This window comes from Vombatus ursinus, unplaced genomic scaffold (genome assembly GCF_900497805.2).
Source record: "Vombatus ursinus unplaced genomic scaffold, bare-nosed wombat genome assembly UNPS02014861.1, whole genome shotgun sequence".
Classification (NCBI taxonomy): Eukaryota; Metazoa; Chordata; class Mammalia; order Diprotodontia; family Vombatidae; genus Vombatus; species Vombatus ursinus.
In genome coordinates this window covers 13,614,398-13,636,506 of record NW_020954639.1, presented here as the reverse complement: position 1 = coordinate 13,636,506, position 22,109 = coordinate 13,614,398, and the positions used below count along the sequence as shown (strand labels likewise).

General features: G+C 38.0%; 1 protein-coding gene across 2 annotated transcripts in view; it reads right to left on the bottom strand.

Moving 5' to 3' along the window:
- The window catches only part of ARMC4 (armadillo repeat containing 4), a 209,328-nt gene extending 191,556 nt beyond the window's left edge, over nucleotides 1–17,772 (bottom strand). The window contains exons 1-7 of one of the 2 annotated variants that reach the window (XM_027841620.1): nucleotides 17,683–17,772; nucleotides 15,184–15,443; nucleotides 12,579–12,736; nucleotides 9,819–10,017; nucleotides 8,997–9,103; nucleotides 8,618–8,754; nucleotides 7,869–7,985 (exon numbers count right to left, since the gene is read on the bottom strand). In XM_027841620.1, coding sequence (XP_027697421.1) covers nucleotides 7,869–7,985; nucleotides 8,618–8,754; nucleotides 8,997–9,103; nucleotides 9,819–10,017; nucleotides 12,579–12,736; nucleotides 15,184–15,407 — 942 coding nt within the window. In that variant the 5' untranslated portion in view covers nucleotides 15,408–15,443; nucleotides 17,683–17,772. Of the gene's footprint in view, nucleotides 1–7,868; nucleotides 7,986–8,617; nucleotides 8,755–8,996; nucleotides 9,104–9,818; nucleotides 10,018–12,578; nucleotides 12,737–15,183; nucleotides 15,444–17,682 lie in introns of those variants that run through there. The other variant, XM_027841622.1, reaches the window with a different exon arrangement.
- Nucleotides 17,773–22,109: the final 4,337 nt, after the last annotated feature.

The window sequence follows — 22,109 nt, the reverse complement described above, 5'->3', positions numbered from 1 at the left end:
GAGAGGCTACTATGACAAAAAAGGAAAATGTTGGATGTTAGAGGGGATGTGGGAAAACTGGGACACTAATGCACTATTGGTGGAATTGTGAACTGATCCATTCTTTCTGGAGAGCCATTTAGAACTATACCCAAGGGGCTATAGAATTGTACATACCCTTTGATACAGCAATACCACTGCTATATATAAGTCTACATCTCAAAGACACCCAAAAAGAGGGAATAGGACCTATATAGGAAAAAAAAATTATAGCAGCTCTTTTTCACAGTGTCTAAGAATTGGAAATCAAAGGGATACCCATCAACTGGGGAATGGCTAAACAAGGCATGGTATATGATTGTAATGGAATATTATAGTGCTCTTAGAAATAACAAGCAGGATGCTTTCAGAAAAACCCAGAAAGACTTACATGAACTGATGCATACTGAAGTGACCAGAACCAAGAGAACATTGTACACAGTAACAACAATATTGTTAGATGAACAACTGTGAATAACTTAGCTATTCTCAGCAATCCAATGATCCAAGACAATACCAAAGGATTAATGATGAAGCATACTATCCACCTTCAGAGAAAAAACTGATATTGAATGAATATACACTGAAGCATGCTATTTTTCACTTTCTTTCTTTCATTTTTTTCTTTTATTCACATCTTCTTGTACAAAATGACTAATATGGGGGCAGCTAGGTGGCGCAGTGAATAGAGCACTGGCCCTGAAGTCAGGAGGACCTGAGTCCAAATCAGGCTTCAGACTAAACACTTGACACTTACTAGCTGTGTGACCCTGGGCAAGTCACTTAACCCCAATTGCCTAAAAGCAAAAACAAAAACAAAATGACTAATATGGAAACATTTTACATAGTTGAAAAATAAAACAAAATAAAATGGAGATAATAATAATATCTGTTTTTGGGGAGGCAGTTAGGTGTCACTATGGACCCTGAGTCAGGAAGAATTAAGAATTAAGTTCAAATCTGGCCCCAAACACTTATTAGCTGTGTGACCTTGAGCAAGACACTTTACCTCTGTCTACCTCAGTTTCCTCAACTGTAAAATGGGGATAGAAAAAGCACCTACCTCAAATGAGGATCAAATGAGATAATCTTTGTAAAGCAGTTAGCATGGTGCCTGGCACATGGTAGACACATAATAAATGTTCCTTTCCCTTCCCCCACTCCCTCTGTCTCACAGGGTTGTTGTGAAGACCAAATAAAACATTACATGTAGATATGTAGATATATATATATATATGAAAAATACACACATATATAAACACATATATGTTATATACGTCTGTGTATCGTTTTACAAATCTTAAAATGCTATATTAATGGTTGCTATTATTGTGAAAGGAACGAGCCAGATACTAACATTCTCAAATTTCTCTGATCTGACTATGAGCCAGAGAGATTTTGTGAGAGACCCTCAAAAATTGTACCAGGGTCCCTTGTATCAGGGACCAGAACCCAAATGACCTATAGTTTATACTTACATCCAGAAGTCTTAACTATAAGTAAACATGTAATACAGACATGAAAGGCAAACTGATTACTATAGAAAACAATTCAATATATTTCTTGACCAATCTAAAGTTCAAATTCAGAATCACAGTGTTGATTTCTTTCTTTGGCCTGCATAGTAGCAACACATGCCATGTCAACTGAAAGCATATGTTTCCACTGCTACTTTTAATCAAAAACAACTCTTTTTTTTTTAAGAGGGAAGGTTTCTTTTTTGTTTCTTTTTGGTCATAAAAAAGTCATGAACTGAAATTGTTTCCAGTTTTGAATGTCCTGAAAATGAAATTAAAAGTTTCTTTAACTGATATTTTTCATGATTAGAAAGTCTCATTATTTTTCAGAACATCTGATTGATTGTTCACATTTAAGTAAAGCAAACTGATGTCTCTATAAACTGGCTAGGATCAATTTGTCAAAGAAAGAAAAAATACAGGGAAAATATTTTTAAGAAAGGACAGATCTATCAGATTTTTATACATATATGTACCTTTATACATTACTCTACATGTACACATATATGTACATACACATATGTGTTATTGTATGTGTGTGTATGCATAAAAACTAGACTCATTATTCCACTGGATTGGGGAATTTCCAGGTGATTCAAGTCAGCACCTTTTCTGCAGCTTATATTACAGAGTTGTGTAGGGCACTAACAGGCTAAGTTCTTTGCCCAGGTTAATATAGCTAGTGTGATAGCAGTAGGGCTTAAATCCAGATCTCCCTGACTTGGAGTATAGCTCTCTACTATGTCATGCTACCTCTCATAGGTTTTTTATATGTTTCTGTATCCTGAAAACATGAGACCCATTATCAGACATTTTTGTTCAAAAACATGGAGGGAGGGGGTGGAATGCTATTGTGCTTTAAAAAATGACAAGCAGGAAGCTCTCAAAACAACCTGGAAAGACTTATATAAACTGATGCGACGTGAAATGAGCAGAACCAGGCAAACATTGTATATAGTAACAGCAATATTGTATGATGATCAACTGCGAATACTTAGCTATTCTGAGCAATACAATGATCCAAGACAATTCACAAGGACTTATGATTAAAAATACCATCCATCTTCACAAAAAGAACAGAAAGAGTTTGAATGCACAACAAAGTATACTTTTTCTTTATTTTTCTTGGGGGTTTTTTTCTGTGTTTTCTTTCACAACATGACTTACATGCAAATCTGTTTTGCATTACTGCACATGTATAATCTATATCAAATTGCTTGCCTTCACAATGAGAGTGGGAAAGGAGGAAGAAAAAGAATTTGGAACTCAAAATGTGAAGAAAAAAAAGAATGTTAAATTTGTTTTTATATGTAATTGGGGAAAAATATTTTTTGAAAGCATGTGTGAGGGGGAAGGGAAACGTAGGGTCTTCAAGACAGATTATGTCTATTTTCAAGGGCCAGCTTAGCTAACTACACAGAGTAACATCATCATGAGGCTGGCCATGTAATGATATATCTTTGGCCACGGCAACCCCAAAACAAAACAAAACACAAAATGGTGCTTAGTCTGGTATAATCCCCTTCCACATTGGCACTGATGGTGCAATGAGTGCTAAGAATCAAACAGTTTACGGACTATTTACAAACATTACCAGCTATTGGTAATCTAAAGGTTAAGATCCATGTTCAGCAACCAAGGAGTTGGAATGCTACAGGAAGAATTATATCATCTTGAGATGCTTCCAAAATGACAGAAATGCAATTTCCTTGAGGGAAGGGATTGTTTCACTTTTGGTTTTGTATTTTAAGCGCCTGGCACATTATGGACAATTAATTGAATTGATTAGTTGAAATGAAATCAAAGGACAAGAAGGAGCTGGAGCAAAATGGTAGGATGGATTACATGTTCTCCTTGGACATATAAAGGAGCTGTCAGAGGTGTTTTTTTCATGTTTCCAAAGAAAAAAAAAGAAAGATTTTGTGAGACATTTGGTTATCTTGGATCATACTGCTCAGGGAAAGCAAATGCAAAACACCACAATGAAAATAATAAGAGTTTATGTGCCACCATCTGTTACAAAAGATGAAGAGGTAGGGAAGTTCTATGAAAAAACTCACTAAGGCCCTCAACAGTAGAGCAGCATGTTATTTTAATGTTCAGTGACTTCAATGCAAAGGTAAGCATTAGAGAAGACAGTAAAAAATGTGTTATAAAAGATGGCTCAGGAGTAAGACATGAGATAGTTCAAAGGCTTGTAGACTACATAGAAGCCTCATGTATTTCTATCATGAATAATTTCTTCAAAAAGAGAAGCAAGAGGTAGAGAACAGGGCAAGAACCAATTAAGATAAAAGATGAATTGAGTACGGTTAAGCAGATAAGAAATGACTGGCAACTTATGTAAGCATAATTTAATAAAAAGCTGTCTCTGTATAGTCAGGCAATTGACTTGAGAGGGCATATATTACAGTCCATACCAAATTAGAAGCATCAGAATGATTGTACACTAATATTGAAGCAACCTGACTTATTTAAATAAGCAGTTGATATCTAAAAATGGAATATGCATAAAAGGAAAGACATCCATAGAAACTGTAACTGTTTCCTAAGGAAGTTTAACATAAATCAATCAACACAACAAGGAGACCAAAAGCACCTACAAACTGTCTCATCCAGGGAAAAACTTGATCTCCTTGCCAAGCAGCAATTATAGCAGCCAAGAGCAACACCTATTTAGTATATAAACTCATTTTTAAAATCATACAGAAGAGTTTGGCAGAAGAGTCTGAGTACTATGTCTCATTAAATTCTGAGAAACAACGAGGGGAAAATAAGTTTACAGAAAGCTTGGCAAGATATTCAAACAAGCAAAATAATTCCCTGGGCATTCAAGGATAAAATTAGAAAGAGAACTAGAGATGTAAGATTTTTATAGCAACCTCACGGCTATGCCCCATGCCTGGAATTCTCTCCCTCTTCATTTCAGTCTCCTGGCTTCCCTGACTTCTTAAACATCCCAGATAAAATCACACTTTCCACAAGAGACTTTTCCCTATCCCCTTAATATCAGTGCTTTTCCTCTAAGATTGCCTCCAATTTATTTTGTCTACACTTCGTTTGTACATAGTTGTCTGCATGCTGTCTTCCATCATTAGACTGTAAGCTCCCTGAGAGCAGGAATTGTTTTTTCTTTCACCACCACATTTGGACTCATCAGTTCCCTTTGTGTTTCATGAGAAAGTAGAAAAGGCCCTAAGGGAAGGGAAGACGAGAAGAGCAGATGGATTGGATCCAGAATACACACAGGAGGGCCATGCAGAAGGCACAGTTTTGAAGGTGGTTAGAGATCAAATCTCAAGGTATCTAAAAGAGGAGAGGATATGAATGGCTTGGGGAAAAAATCTTGAACCTTACTGTACCAAAAAAAAAGTGATTGACAGGATATTAATAACTACTAGCCCATATGCCTATCTTGCTATATCTATAAAATCTTTATTAGAATTTTCATACGCATTAGGGGAAATTTTGATGAAGTAGTGAAAAGGAAACAACAGGCTTTCACAGCACATCACATTTTATAATCATATAATTGACTGAAAGGTATAGAAAACTTAAGATCCCACTGGCTTGTTTGTTAACTAACAAAAAAAAGCTCTGACTGAACAATAAAGCTACCTTAGAGGGTCTCTTTCAATAAGACGTCTACCATGCCTAAGTCAAAAGATACAATATTCTTTGAAAAATCTAATAAGAGCTATTACTACGTCAATGACCCTCTGATAATTAATATCAGCCAAGATGTGGTGTTTGCCACTAGAGTGCCAGACCTGGAGTAAGGAAGACCTGAGTTCTAATACAGCCTCAGACACTTACTAGCTGCGTGAACCCGGGCAAGTCACTTAACCCTGTTTTCCTCAGTTTCCTCATCTGTAAAATCAGCTAGAAAAGGAAATAGCAAATCACTCCAGTATCTTTGCCAAGAAAAACCCAAATAGGGTCACAAAGAGTTGGACATGACTGAAAAACAACTAAACAAAGGGTGAAAAATTCCTTGGAGGATGTCCAAGCCACAGGCAAAATGAAAGAAGGCTTCTTTATAGATAATGAGGTCCTCCAGATACTTCTAATTGCAAATGGTATTGTAATGATTGCATCTAGCCCCAGAATCCCCAAGAACTCTTAAAAAAGTGAAATTCACAGTCATTTGAAAGAGTCCCACTTATCCTTATAACCTATCTACATAATGAATGGCTGAAGAATGCTTGTTGTCAAGACTATGGTAAACATTTGAAAGAACAATGCAGAGCTGGCCCATCAACATAAAAATCTCAAATAGACTCTGAGCATGGATGGCACCCTAGGTCTGAAACTGAACAGGAAGAAAAAGGTAGGTCAGACTAACTTTGAAAAAAGTGTCCAATGCTTTTAACAACCCTGAAATAAATAACCCCGGAAATAAAGGCTCCCCTTTCAATATGAATATTCCACATCTATACAGATGTTCTACATCTATAAATCATGAAATAGCATGGTCTCCCAAAAATTCAAGTTGAAGGCTGACTGACCACAGGGCACCAGAGAGGTGCGTGGTGTGAGAAGCACGTATCACATTATCAATACTGAATTATACAAGAGAAGCAGCAGTCGTAAGGATGTTGTCAGAAGGAGGCATGACCAGAATGGGGATAAGCAAAAACATTTTAAAAATTTTAAAAAGAAAGGAGATAAGCATGCGGATAGAATAAGGGATAATCCAACAACCTGAGTGCCTTATTATATCCACACAATGTCACAGAGGAAAGTCCCAGCATGTTGGGTAGACCCTAATGTAGGATATATGGGAGACTGCGGACATGCATCTCACAGAATAGCACAACATGGACAAATTAGGATATGCATCTCTGAGGGACTGCCCACACTGATGAGATCAAACGTCCATCAAAGTATCAAAAGTATCATTTAATATAATCCAAAGAGCAAACAACACGATGACATTTTCAGAAACAAATAAGCAACTTTGTCAAAAGGATCCTCCTATATGGTAGAAACAAATGATTAAATGCTCCCAATTGCTTAAACTCTAATTATATTTTGGAGCCCGAGAATATTGGAGCCTAAAAGTATTTAAGTGAATATGTTTCCAAGGAAATTGGTTGGTAAAGCCCCGATCGGTGTCGTTGCAATGTTTGCATTCTCATTATCTTACTTAACAGGGAGCTCCAGCCCAATTATGTACCAGGCAGCATACCAGGTTCTGTGGAAGATACTTCACAAAGATGAGACGTGTGTGGTGGACACTGGGCTTGGAGTCAGAACATCTGCATTCTGGCCCTAACTCCATCACAATACTAGCTGTGTGACTGGGAACGAACGCCTTAAGCAACCTGACCCTGAATTTCATTCTCTATCAAATAGAGATAATAATATTTACTCTACTAGTGGCACAAGGTTGCCATGGCAAAAGGGTTTTGTAAACTGTGAAGGACAATGTAACGTGAGTGCACATGAGATACTCAAGTTTTTAGAACACTCTGTGGTTGTTGTTGTTGTTCTATAGTAGTGAAAGTGGGTGAAAGTGAAAGTGAAATCTCCAGAGAATTAAAAATGAGTATCACACAGAGAATAGTGGAGAAGCAACAGGATGTGTGAGTAGGCTCTAACATATAACCAATGAGAAACACTGAAGAACATGAATAAAAGATGGCATCATCTTGACTGGTTATGAGCAAGGCCAAAGCATGCCAGGCAGACTGTCAGAGCTGGTAGCCTTGAGATACCAGGAGAAGGAAAAAAGGCCTTCAATTTGTTGGGTAGAACCCCAGTGGCAAACTTAGGGGAATGTATGGGCAAAAGTTGGGCAGTATGGTCTTGCAAGCTGCTTCACTAATGGGAATTCCCAAACTGATGGAGTAATATGCACTTAAATTTGAGGATAGATGGCTATTGGATTTGAATTATTATTATTTATGATATGGCTTTTGTCCTTAATGATCTAAGCAATGAGGTGCTAAGGAGGAGAAAATAGATCAGAGAGGAGGAAAAAAAAAAAACCTTCAAATCACATTGGCTAGTGATATGCCCAAATCCTTTTCTTAATTGTTGTTTTATTCAAAAGCTTTTCTGGATAGCATAAAACACAGAAAGTCCATCTAACCCAGATGATGGAGGTAAAAAATAATGTGAAAATGGCCATAATTACAAATGTTTATCATTTTCATGCTTCAGTACTACTATCAAAAAAAAAGGTATGTTTTTTAAAGTCATGTAATAATTCTCCATTTGAGTTTAAATACATGGTATTTTAGACCAAAGTACCAAAGGGTAAGACAACTTCATAAACTGTTAAGAGAAAATATAACATAAATAATAAGCCAATCAGACACAACCTACCTGTTTCGACATATTTTCTGAAAATTTTGCTGATTTTTCTCTTAAAAATGTGACAAGATCTTTATATATTTCACTATGCCTCTCATAGTCAATTTCCTCTGCTTCGTTGTCTATGCCCTTAAAGACAAAACTTTTTTATATTATTACCAAATATTTCATTCTATAAATTATACCAGATAGTGCTACAGTTCTCTACAGAATTTTTCTTGGGAGGCTAGAATTTAAAATTATGAGCTGAAGACAGGGTATATCATAGAAGCACTTAGAACCCACAGAGCAGGGTAGGGATTCTGGATAGATTACTGGGTTGCCTTCTAGTAGGAATGGGAACCATGAAAGTCCAGTTAAAAGAAAATCCAGGAAATTCAGCCACTTGTGGTAGTAAAATTTAAACAGCAGCTCTCAAAATCCACAACCCAGCAAACAATTTCAGTAGTTGCTCTGTGCTTCAATGAATTCTTTGAGGGACTTAAATCTTACAATGTAGAATAAATTATTTTAAATCCCATACAGTGAGGTGGAAATCCAGAAACATGTCAGTCTTGTTCTGTCAACCCTTCCCAGAATCATTGGTTTTGATATTTCCAAAGCACAGCATTGACAGGCAAACAAATTTTATAGACTCATACTTGGTTATATGGACATAACCTAAGACATATTACAGGGAATTACCACCATTAGAGACTATCATTGGTCTGGCTATAAAGCACATTTGTTGGGTTCTAATTCTGGCTCTGCTTTTTACTTACACCATTTACAAAAATTCCTGCTGTGCTACAAGTCAGGCAGATACTATCACAGTCATGTGGTTTCACGATCAAATAACAAATTTCCCCATGCATCTGTCTCCAAGGTGGGGCCCGACACCCATTTGCAAATTCAAAGTCTGCAAACAATTGTCAGTCAAAAAATAGAAACAATTTAGATTAGATTTCTACAAAATGTAAAATAAATCTTATAAATTTTAATGAATTGAATTTTCATAACCTAAATTTCCACAACCATAAAATTTTTTCATGAATTTCATTTTCTTAAAAAAAGATGTTCAAATCTGTGGATATTAAAAGTATATTGAAAATGTAGAAACAGAACTTTTTCAGAATAAAACAGATTTGAAAATATTTAAACCTGATGTATAATCGATAGATTCCAAGACTGTTTGCTCTCCTTCTCCTGAGAAACGCTTGAGCAGATCTACATCATTCTTAATCGCAGATGGATTTAAACGTATTTCCCTGAAATTGATAACAACCAAAAAAATCCCTCATATCTGATACTTAAAAAGTATATCCTCTGAAAACAAATGAAAAGTATTATATTTCTTTACAGACAGGGATATCTTTCTTTTTGTAATATGAATTGTTGCTAACATACAGCTTATTCCACAGAAATTAAAGGAATGAATAATGCATTTTGATTGAATACTATATGTAACTATCAACTGCAATATTAATTACATTCCTAATTAGATTAACTAATTCTATAAAACTGAACAAATCTATATTATGTTATCATATATTCATCATACTTTAGTAATATGTAAGAAAATCTTACAGATTTTTGAAAAGCATGTGGTCATTTAACATGCTAGATAAAAAGTGACTAAAGTGGTTTAATCATTTTACCAATGAACTTAATGTGTACAATCAACTGAGTTGCTAAAGAAGGTTATGCCTCATTCAATAATATGAAATCATTAAAAATCATATTAGCTTAATTTCATTTTAATGCAAATATTTAAATTATGAAAGCCTCAGTGTCCTCTTTTGTTAAAATGAGATTGGACTAAATGATCCCTAAAGGTCCTGCCTAATTCTAAAATTGTAAGACTTTCATATTATGTTTCCCATTTTTTTCTACCAGTTAAAAAAAATTTTTTTTGGTGAGCCTAAACAGTCTTTACACACACTTTTCTTACCCAAGCCCTCCGCCCACACCAAGCCCACTTACAAAGAGATATGTTTTAGAGAACTATTGAGCAGATGCATGTCCAGTTGCTGCAGTAGAAGTGAGATGTTCATTTTAATATTATTTTCATGATCATCATCTTTTTTCATTTTATCTAGGAAACGTATTGTAGACAAATCTTCTTCTCCTTCCACTGTACCATATCCTGCGCCCAAAATTTTCACTACAGGGTCTCTATTAGCTGCCAAAATACAAACACGATATTCTTCTATTTAGCTCCCTATCTTCTTCATGTAAAACTAAACACCAAAATTTATAATCTGGACATTCACTTCAAAGGGACACAGATATACAGCCAGAAACCACCTTGAAAGTTGTCTAGTCAACTCTTATTAGAAACGGAACCCTGGGCGCCACATTGACTATGTTGTTGTTCGGTCACCTTCAGTCACGTCTGACTCTTCGTGATCCCCTTTGGGGTTTTCTTAGCCAAGATACTAGAGTGTTTTGACATTTCCTTCTCTACCTCATTTTACAGATGAGGAAACTGAGGCAAACAGGGTTGAATGACTTGCCCAGGGTCACCTTGCTAGTAAGTATCTGAGGTCAGATTTGAACTCAAGAAAAGTCAGGAAGACTCCAGGCACAGCACTCTATCCACTGCACCAGCTGGATACCTATATAGTGACCTAGAAAATCATAAATGAACATCATCTATACTGTGTTGTATTTTAATTTCTTTTGTTAAAAATTTCCCAATTGCCTTTTAATCTGGCTCCTGCCCCACTCTGGAGTTTTGCTGGCTGCTTGTGGCCCAGGGAATTTGACCCTTCTAATATAGTCCAATGCCTTTATTTTATAGTTGAAGAAATTGAAGGCTATAGAGATTAAGTGATTTGCCCAAGGTCACAGAGGTAGTTAATTGAAAAGCCAGGATTTTAACCCAGGTCCTCATGCTCCAAATCCAGCAATCTTTCCTTTACTCCATACTGCCTCACTCAATATGTATCTCGAATGAAAATAAACTATTTCAAGAAGTAAAAATTAGTCCATAAATTACTCTATCTGTTGGTGGCAACACTTGCTTATTAATGCTAAACATAAATTGTCCATGCCTAAATATCAATACAATTACTCTTTCTCAATCCCTATGCGCTCTTTTGCCTCTTCCTACTCTATTCTACATTTAGACCATCTCAGCTCTCCTACTTGCCTGTGCCCTTAAGACTACCTCTGCAAAATGGAGCCAGCAGTGTCACACATACCTAGTTGGTAGTAAAAGTAGCACCTCTCTGATTTATACCTATATCATAATCATAATATGTAGTATTTCTTTTTGTTGTAGATAATAAGTTATCCTACACATGTTGATGTGCTATGTATATATAGGTTTCAAAACCACTAAGTTCTAAATTTTGAAGAAGTCAGGGATCAATTGTCAGATGCCCAAGGAATAGACTAAAAAAAATTCCCCTTCACCATCTCTATTTACGCAACAGTAGCAGTAGGAGTATTGTTTGTAGAATTAGACTTTAGTTTGGGGAGGACTGTTAAGACAGGTTAGAGAGGGAAGTGGCTGGATCCGTACCAGAAGGGCTACAAAGAAAATAGTGATGTTTGTAGGAAATTAGTGGGGGGAAATGCTTTAGAACAGAGAATAAGCATGAAGGGAAAACTTATTAACAAATAGTGAGAACTTAGGAAAGGAAAAGAAAACTTCTTGAAGAGGTATATTCCAAGGGGAGCAAGAAACTAGACCATGGCTCACATGGCTATGGAGAAAGCAGCTTTGACAAGAAACCAAGAGATCTACCTGGAGCCCAGGAAGAATGAACAAACACATGTTCCTATGGGTAAAGAGCAGGTGACTATTCTGGAGATGAAACAGGTAAAACTTTTTCCAAAAACATATCCCAAGGATCCTTAACCTGGTGTCCATGAAATTATTTTTTAAAATGTGATGACTGTATTTCAATATAATTGGTTTCCTTTGTATTGTTGGTTTTATGTATTTAAATTTTTAATTCTGAAAGGGGATGCATAGCCTTCATTAGAATGACAGAGGTGTCTATGACACAAAAAAAGATTAAGAACTTCTGCTTTAACCAGATTCAGAGAATATGCCATGTATGGGTACATGACCTAGTTATCTACATTTACTCATGGGGCCATTAAAGTGGCTTTATGCTCTTCAAATGCTATATAGTATGTTCATTATCCCTCATGGAAATAGGAATGAGAGAGTTGGAAAGGGTTAGTCTGCATCATATTACTCTTTGGTTTTGAGTGATCAATATAAATTTCTAATATGAAAAAAATTAAATAAATTCTTCCCCAGAAATAATTATTTAATTGATCAATAAGCATATCTGAAGCATCTATTATGTGCTGGTTATTGTGCTAGACAATGAGGAATCAGAGAGCTCTTAATTCATCGGAGGACACATCACATACGCATCAGTAAAGTCCATGTCCACCTAAAGTAAATTCAAAGTAATTGGGGAGGGATGGGAGGGAAGGGGAGAGGCAGCTACGTGGCCCAGTGGATAGAGCTCTGGCCTTGGAGTCAGGAGGACCTGAGTTCAAATCCAGCCTTAGACACTTACTAGTTGTGTGACCCTGGGTGAGTCACTTAACCCCAATTGCCACTGAAGTTGCTGGGGAAGGAAGATGTCATGGTGTGACCAGGGCTTTAGGAATATCACATACTTAACAGCTCTACTCAGGATAAGATTATTAAAGAGAGACCAATTAGGAGGCTGATTAAATGTTTGAGTTTACAGATCTGATTATGGATACCACCTTCAAGGCATGCTTGTGCTTCCTTCAATTTTTTATCTCTGGCAAGACGTAACAGGCGTGACAGTTGACCAAAGCTACTGACTTTAATATCAGTTCCAGACAAAAGCAGCAGTGGCTGCCCATCTTTGGAGTTTTCTTCTGATTGCACTGTTGTTCCGCTGGCAGGGAGGACAACAAATGAAGGATTAATATCCGATTCACTACTAACAAAACTTTCTTAAAAGAATGAATTTTAGCACGTTTGAACATGCAACTTCTCAAGGTTATTTATGGCACACAGAAAATATGAATACTTACATTGGAGAATTGCCTTTGTATGACCTTAAGCCCTATGACTTACCAGCATTCATCAGCAAGGATATATGAAGTGCTAACACTAGGATGATGAATTTCCCTTTTTAATCTATGCATGGCTGCATCAAGAAAGATAAGTGCAAGGAAGGAGAAAGCTTTGTTTTTCGCTTGTCTAAGTGTCTGATACATTTGAAAAAAAAAGAGTAATACTACAAAATCATTCATTATTTGGTAATTTTTCCTTGAAGATGTTTCATACCACATCAGTTAATAGTTAGACAATTTCTGGGTTACTCTTTCCTTATAGACAACATATCTACCTCTATGAAGGTATGATGAAGTTTATGATTTGCAAACACAGCGAATGGCAAACGGGCTTCTTTATTAACTTGTTATTTTTAGGGTAGATTTCCCAAAATATGATCTTCGGAAATGCAAACTAACAAGAGGGATGAGATGTTTAAAAAAAAACTGAATATAAACAAAACATTTAAATTATTTATTAAATGGAATTTCTTTGTTTTTTTATTCACTTTTCCTGGTAAATGAGGCTTATGTTGAAAACCTCAAATGGACAAGAAGCCATTTTTTCCCCCAAGTTTCACTTTACTCAAAGGAGCATTCCGTTCAGATAGTTTCTAAGTCCCAATTTCTCAACTGATTTAACTTGAAGAGAAAATGGAATTTCTATAAATTTCTTCTAATCATGGAGATCAAGAGTCCTTGATCAAGGACAATCTTGTTAGGCTGGGATACTACCAATATATGGGTGTGTGGGTAGGGTGAGTACATTTATTTATATATCCAAATATATGTATTTATCTATATATACATGCATATATGTATACATGATGTATGTATATTGAAATTTAAGCCCTACAAAAAATATTCACAACCTGTTATAATAATATTTCAAATCCTTACAAATTTTTCACCACAAAATTATTATTTTTTTTACTTATTTATGCACATATTATTTCTCCTCCCACAGGTACAGCATGGTGTAGTGGACTAAGAGGTAGCCCTGGAGCTTAGAAAGACCTGGGTTCAAGTCCTGCGTCTGATACATTGTATGGCTGTATGACCCTGGCCAAGTCACTTACCCTCTCAATTGCTCTAGGCCAGTGGTGTCAAATTCAAATAGAAATAGGGACTACTAATCAGTACACAAGGATCCCTGCAGGCTATATATTGACTTAGTTTTAAAATGTGATATTATCTATGATTAATTATATTTTTATTTATTTTATTAAATATTTCCCAATTATATTTTAATCTGGTTCAGGTCACACCTGGTAATACTGTGTTCTGCATGAAGCTGTTATGTTTGACACCTCTGCTCTTAGATGGGAGCAGATGCAGAAAAGGTGCCAATTTGCATTGGTAAAAGAAATTTCCTCATCTGTTGAAATAAAGAAATAAAATCACAAGTCTAGTCTCCAGCTCTTATGGATAAGACTTTGCCTCTTGTTTTGCAAGTTCATTTGATTTTGTCGTTTTCTTAACTATATTTAAGTTTACAATTTTTTAAAATTGTGTTTATTAAAGAAAAGGGAGTAGACTTGTTTTGCTTGGTTGCAGAAAACAGAACAAAGGAAATTATATAATAAATGTTTGTTGAATTAAATTTTTTCATTTGCATGTTTTTTATCAACTTTAACATCAGCTTACTCTCTCACCATTTACATTGGGATTTAAGGACAAGAAAGACACAAAGAGTTGTCACAGTTTCACTGAGTTTAAATATCACTGTCCTTCATAATTTTCAAGTTACTATTTTGAGAGAAATGTGAATGTTTTTGATGGGGTTACACATAAAGGCAGCACAAACAATACTGTCATAGTAACAAACATACAAATTTGTTCTGGGCTGAGCCTGATCCCCTGGTAGTTAAGGTATGATAGAGAGGCAGAATGAGATATTTGTAGGTCATTCAACAGCTAACAAAAAGAGATTTACTTAACCAAAGCAGGAGAAGGATATTCCACATGGATAGGCATTGAGGACACCTTGAGTTGATTTAGCTGAGGGATGATCCTTTCCCTGAACTATCCATTACAATATAATCTAATAGCTAAGCCCCAGATCCCTCTTTCCCCATCCCCAATCCTCAATCTGTAGCTGCTCGGTACTCAGGCCAAAGTAATATTAATGGTCTGAACCTTTAATCCTGTGAGCTAACCACATCTCAAAGAAGGTTTCAATACCTTTTAAGGAAAAATTAGTCTAACTTGCATGAGGGGAAGAATTAAGATATTGCTCCTACCACAACACCAAAGACATTACTTACTAAATGAGTTATAGGCTTACCTGACAATGTAACCTGATTCAAATTCTGAAGGCTTCAAGGTTGTTTTCCACTGAAGCGGCTCTTTGAAAACAAATTCTGCCTCTTGAGGATATTTGGCAGTGAAGGACTCCACAAACTTGATAATGTCATTTAGAATGGCTTCGTTTAAAGGGGTGAGTTCTAAGGTGCCAGTTCCAAATCCAGCAGTGGTCCATTGAGCTGCTCTTGTTAACGCCACCCCCATGGAATCAGGTGACAGGCAGACTTGAACCTTTACAAACTACAACAAGGAATTTAAAAGACACAACACACTGCGGGTCCTGCCTGCTTGAGGGAACACTCCTATTTTTAATTTACAAAGAAAGAAGAAAAATAACCCACTACCACCACCACCCCAAACTTCCATTCTGTTTCTCAACAAAGATACAACAGCAAACAATAATTCACTGTAAATAATAGTTCTTTTTTTTTATCACCCTTCTAGGAGTACAGTAAAATGTTTGCTAAGGTCCCTTCTAACTTTGGAATTCTATAAATATGGATTTAGTACAAGATGGGAACCAAACCAGCTATGACATGGGTACCCACTGATCAGCATCTGAAACACTTTCTAGTTTTCTTCTGGGTCAAGGAGGGGTATAGATACGTGATTTCATTAGCATGGGGGAATTTACAGTGTGGAAATGCCCTCCACCAATACAGATCAACAACTCAATTGTAACTTTTAGTCTTAAAGCAGGAGTTCTTCATCTGGAGTTTACGGATAGATTCTAAGAGGTCTGTGAACTTGGATGGTTAAAAAAAATCTTTATTTTCACTAACCTCTAACCAAAAGTTAGTATTTACTTCAATTATGAATGTATAAAATAAATCATTATTCTGAGAATGGGTCCATCAGCTTCACCAGACTGTCAAAAGGGTTCATGACACCCATGAAAAAGAGGATGTCATGGACCCCTTTTCTTAAATACTTACCTAGGATCCTAAGTAGTTAAGTGACCTGCCCACGGTCAGAGATGGAACCAGGTGTTCTGGACTCCAAGATCAGCTCTCTATCCACTAGGTCACATTGCCTCTAATTTCATGCCACTCCAAAATTAATAATTTTCTTATTCCTTGCCCCTGTATCCTAAAGCTAAGCCTAAAAGGTATGACTCCAAGGTTGAATGAAAAGAACTGAAAACAGAGGTAACATTGCTTTAATAGTGCTTGCAGTCGTGGAGATCTGGGTTCATATCCTCCATCTGACACTAGCGGTATCTACTTTGGCAAGTCACTGAACCTCCACTTCCCTAACCTGCTTTGTGCCTAAATCACAGACTAAATCCCTCATTTCTTGTATTCAGTATGCATTCAGAGTAAAAGTGAAGTACATGATTCAACAATTCAGACAAAAAATCTAGGGTCTCCTACCTAAACTGGGCCACTCATCCAATTCCTTGTTTCTTTGATAATCAAATGAACACAATAGTATTTGTTCACCAGACATTTTTAAGATTCACTTCCCAAAAAGGTGCTTTCCAAATTTTTCATTTACTACAAATAACAAGAGGCCTAATCCAGAAGCTAACTCATGCATGACTCCTATTACTCAACTGAGCTTAACACCTAAATGTTGCAGAACGTAATCTCCTATAAAGTTTGAAGATATGTGTACTGTGTTACATCCAGACACTCATTGCCAAGAGGCCAGCCTGGGACATTTAAAGAAATATAAATGGTTATACGGAGAACTTCTCAAGGATAGAAGAACTGAAGAAAGGAGAGTAGTAGGAAGGGTGGTAGAGGATCCCAGAACCTGGAGAGGTCGGCAGATTTGTGGAAGGATCGCTGGGTTGGGAATTGGGGCAGATTGAGACGGAAGAGGTTGGTAGAAGAGGGGCAAGCCTATAGAAGAAAAGAGTCAGGACGGCGGAAGGGAGCTCAGGAAGATTGCCTGAGTGGGGTTACAGGGGAGTAAACCAAATCTATAGGAGACTGGGTGAAATTAGGACTTGAGGACGGAGACTTGGAGGACCGAGGCCGCGGGAGGCAGGATTTGTGGAAAATAGGACAAGGGTGGGGGAAGGGAGGTGATTCAGGAGGTGTGGGCTGTAAAGGAAATGGGGGGGCCAAAATTGAAGTCAGGAGGGATGTAGCTGAAGGTGGGAAGGGAGGGGCCCCGTGATGGGCGTGTCCTTAGGGGAGAAGGCGTGGGACAGGGGCGGGACTGGGAAGGACAACGGGGTAGGCTCACCTGGTGGGGGAGGGAAAGGGGCGAGTCCGCCTGCGGGATGGAGTATGTTTTTGGCTGTAAAGGTGACCAGAATGTGCACCAAGGCTGGCAGAGCCAGGAAGCGCGGGGCTTGAAGGTTCGGGGCGAGCCCGAGGTTCGGCTGCGCGGAGCCCCATTGTCCCCCTCTCCCCCTCCCCCCAATCCCAGCCCCTAGAATGGTCTCTGACCCTAAGAAGGCGGCGAGAAGCCGCCCGTGGCCCCCTCCGCCCCCGGCCTCCGAGGCCCGCAGTCCCTACTCACTCACCTGTGGCCGGAAAGCAGGAGCGGAGCCCACCTGTGCCCTCTAACCAACCTGCACCCCACCCAGCTCCGGGCATTTACTCGCTCCGGGATCTCCACTCAGCAGCCGCGGTTGCTAAGTCGCGGGGGAAACACTGCAGCCTGGGCGCTGCTAGGAGACCCCGCCTGTCCGGGGGCACCTGGGGGAGGGGCTCCATGGGATTCCCCGCCCCCTGGGCAAACTCTGGGAGGCCTGGAGGCCCCCGACTGATCCTTGTGAGGGGCGGACATCCTTTAGGAGCAAAGGTGATCCCCAGAGCTTAGCAAACTGAGTGCAAGACCCTCTCCACCCCAGCCGGCTTCCCCGCCTGGACGAAGACTTCAGAAGACTCGGTATTGCCCCGTGGATACTTTGATACTTGGATACTTGTCTTGCGGGTTGTATCCGCCCCGTGGCATGTGACCTCCTTTAAGGCTAAGGTCTGTTTTGTTTCGTTCCTGGCGGCCACGTGGTGGGCATTTAATAAATATTTATTATAGTAGGCCTTTCTTGGTCCCTCTCCATTCTCCCCCCACCAGCCCCTTTCCTCTAAGATGATCTTCCATTTACACTGCATACATCTTGTATGTACGGTTGTTTGCACATTGGCTTCTCCATTAGAATGTAAGTTCCTTGAGGACAAGGATTGTGTTAGGCTTTCTTTGTATTCTTTGCAGTTAAACACAGAGTCTAGCACGGGGTAAGGTTTGATTTAAATGCTTGTTGACTATCTGATTGGCTGAATTGAAGGCCCTGGAGCAAAAGGGGGAAGGGCAGGTAACTGATCAATATGTGCGTTTTCCACCCTTGCCGATAACAACCTATCTATTGCCTTCTCATCCTGCGCAATGCTGGTCCACGTCCACGTCTTTCTGTAAAATTTCAGAGGCTGTACCCAAAGTGCTGGAGGCCTCCCTCTTGTGACTTTAACATCTCTGAGGTACCAGCCCTCGGGCTCACTGTCCATGTGACATATGACCAGCCTACCTCCTTTTCTGGCCATACATATCCTTGGTGTCTTTTAAGCGAATATCGGAAACCACATTGCTACTGGTAACATGCCGCTGCCCATCTTACTGCCCTTAGAGTCACCTAAAATTTGCTTCTTTTGTGATCATGGTATCATGTGATCCCATAGTTTGCAGCCATATAGCGTCACCGGAAAAATTTCATGGTTTAATAGATGGGCTTTAGTGAATGGAAAATCTTGGGATGGTTGAGCACTGAACAATATTCTAAATGTGATTGTCTGCTCTTGCCTATCTAAGACAAATGGAACGATGTGCCACACTGCATTTCAAAATGTGATGAAAACTTGTGTTTTAGGCACTTGGTTTTTCCTTTGTGGATTGCTTCAGCCAATCGTTTCTTAGTGGCAGTGGGTTTCCCTGAAGAGGATCTATGATATTCTGAGGATTTGTGCAGTCAGTATTATGACAGCTGAAAATACCTCGACAAACTAGGTACCATGGTGGCCCATAAAACACATACCAATAACCCTAAACTAAGGGAACTAGCAAGTTATAATAACAACCCAGGTAAACAGAGGCTTTAAAAAATTCTAGGAATAAGTCTTTCCTAATGAAGTGCTAAAATCATACTACTCTACTCAAGATCTTTCCATTGTTCCCTATTTCTTACTAAATAGAGCAAACCTACCTGCCCAGACTTATTTACTCCATTTCTCCTTCATGTACTATATATTCTAGCCAAGGTGGACCACTCTCTAGCCCAGATCTCATCACCATACTTTGTTTATATTCTTTCTAGCCTAGTTGTTGAAGAGACATCTCCCCCATAAAACCTTCCTTGATCCCCCCACTAAAAGTTAGCTATCTTTGCTCAGATTTCTCATAGGGTTTGACTTTGATATCTGCTTTGAACATAGCTTAGTCTCCTTACTTAACAATTCAATTGTAAGTTCTTAGAGAATGTCTGTGTCACAGTGCTTAGCACACAGCAAACACTTAAATGTTTCCTATATCCCTGTCTGATCTCAAGCAACTCAGTTAACCTCTCTGAACCTCATTTTCTCATGCTTTAATAATATTTTTGCATTACCTACATCACTTAATATGCATACATTATTTTTTTTGCAAATTGCAAAGTGATATATCTATATTTATTATCTGTCTCTTTGTATCAATGTATCTTCTCCCTAATAATTTAGATCTCTCTATTCCCTTTATCCTTACATACACTGTAATTTCTTCTGTACCATAGCACTGAGGGAAGAGAGCCTAACAGATTCAACTCAATAAAATGAATCAGTCACCATAGCCCCAGCTCCTCCTTCATGAAACACATTGAACATTATATCTTTTTGTGGGAAAATTGGAACACTAATGCATTGTTGGTGGAGTTGTGAACTGATCCAACCATTCTGTAGCGCAATTTGTAGAGCATACACTTTGATCCAGCAGCTCTTTGAGTGGTGGCAAAGAATTGGAAATTGAGGGGATGCCCATCAATTGGAGAATGGCTGAACAAATTGTGGTATATGATGTAATAGAATATTATTGTAGTATAAGAAATGATGAGGGGAAGCAAGGTAGCGCAGTGGGTAGAGCACTGGCCCTGAAGTCAGGAGGACCTGAGTTCAAATACAGCCTCAGACCAAACACTTGATACTTACTAGCTGTGTGACCTTGGGCAAGTCACTTAACCCCAATTGCCTAAAAAAGAAAAAAAAAGGAAAAAAAAAGAAATGATGAGCAGGCAGATTTCAGAAAAACCTGGAAAGACTTACATGAACTGATGCTGAGTGAAGTGAGGAGAACCAGGAGAACATTGTACACAGTAACAGCAACATTACGCAATGACCAACTTTAATAGACTTAGCTCTTCTCAGCAAGACAATGATCTCAGACAATTCCAAAAGACTTATGATGGATAAAGCTATCCACATCCAGAGAAAGAACTATAGAGTTTGAATACAGATTGAAGCCTACTATTTTCTCTTTTTTCTTTCTTTTTCATGGTTTTTCCCTTTTGTTCTGATTCTTCTTTCACGACATGACTAATGTGGAAATACATTTAATATGATTGTACATGTATAGCCTGTAATCAGATTGATTGCCTTCTTGGAGGTGAGGAAGAGAAAAAAAAACTGGAACTCAAAATCTTATAAATGTGAATGTTAAAAAACTATCTTTATATGTAATTGGAAAAATAAAATACTATTAAGTGGGGAAAAATAAAAATAAACATTATATCTTTTAAAAGAGAACATAAGGAGAGATCAATCTCTCCAAAAGCTATATGTAAACTGTTTCATACAACTACAGTAATTAGATTGAAACAGTCACATAGTTATTTTAACCTCAGTAATAGATTATTTAGATCTCCCAAAGGTTAACTCAGTTGATTGCTATGTAATTGTTCATTAATGCCATTGAAAACTAAATGAACTGACCTAAAACAGTCTGGAGGATTGACTGAAAAACCTGTGAACACAGTTTGGTGAAGAGAAAGTTTTGGTGAGACACAATAACGTATTCAAGCATTTGAAGGGCCATCACTTGAAAGAAGATTTGTTCTGTTTGGCCCTAGATGGCACAATTAGAAGCAATGGGTAGAAGTTGTCAAGTCAAGTATTTGTTACTTACTATGTGCCAGGCCCTGTGCCAAGCGCTGGAAATATAAATACAAGGAAGCATACATTCTAATGGCTAATAATTCTAATACATAAAGGGGAGCTGAAAAGGCGGTGAGGTGGAGATTAAGGGGCTTGGTAGAGTAAGTCCAAATCCTGGAGAAGAATAAAGATGTTTTTGATCTGGGACACCTCCTTAAAATGAAAGAACCAGGTAATCAGAGAGAGTTCACAGGAAGTTATGTCCAATGTGAGTAGTCTAGGGATGGAAGAAGTAGTCTACTGATCCAGGTGGAAGTTGCAGAGTAGTAGGTTTGGGTTCCATTTAATGAAAAAACATGCTTATAATATAATTTTAGCTATCTAAAAGTGAAATGGGCTGCTTCAGGAGATAATGGGTTCCCTTTCATGGAAGTCTTCAAGCAACGGTCGTAGTGACCATTTGTCAGGGCTTTCCTGCTTGGATATAGGTACGCGCTAGTAATGATATCAATCAACCAACAGTCATTTAATAATCACCTACTATGTGCCAGGCACTGTGCTACATGATGATATGCAAAGGCACAAATGAAAAGTCTCTGGGCACAAAGAACTTACATTTTATTTGATGTGGGGCAGAAGGAGGGGAAAAAAATGTACCTAAAAATTAAATGCAAAATTCATGCAAAGTAATTTGGGGGAAGAAGGTCACTAAGAACTGTAGAGATTGGGGACCTTTGTGCAGAAGGTGTTACGGAAGTCAGTGGAGGGCTTGGAAAGTATCAAAAAGGCCAATGTGGTCATCAATGCCAGTAAATCCCATTAGCAATGACGACAA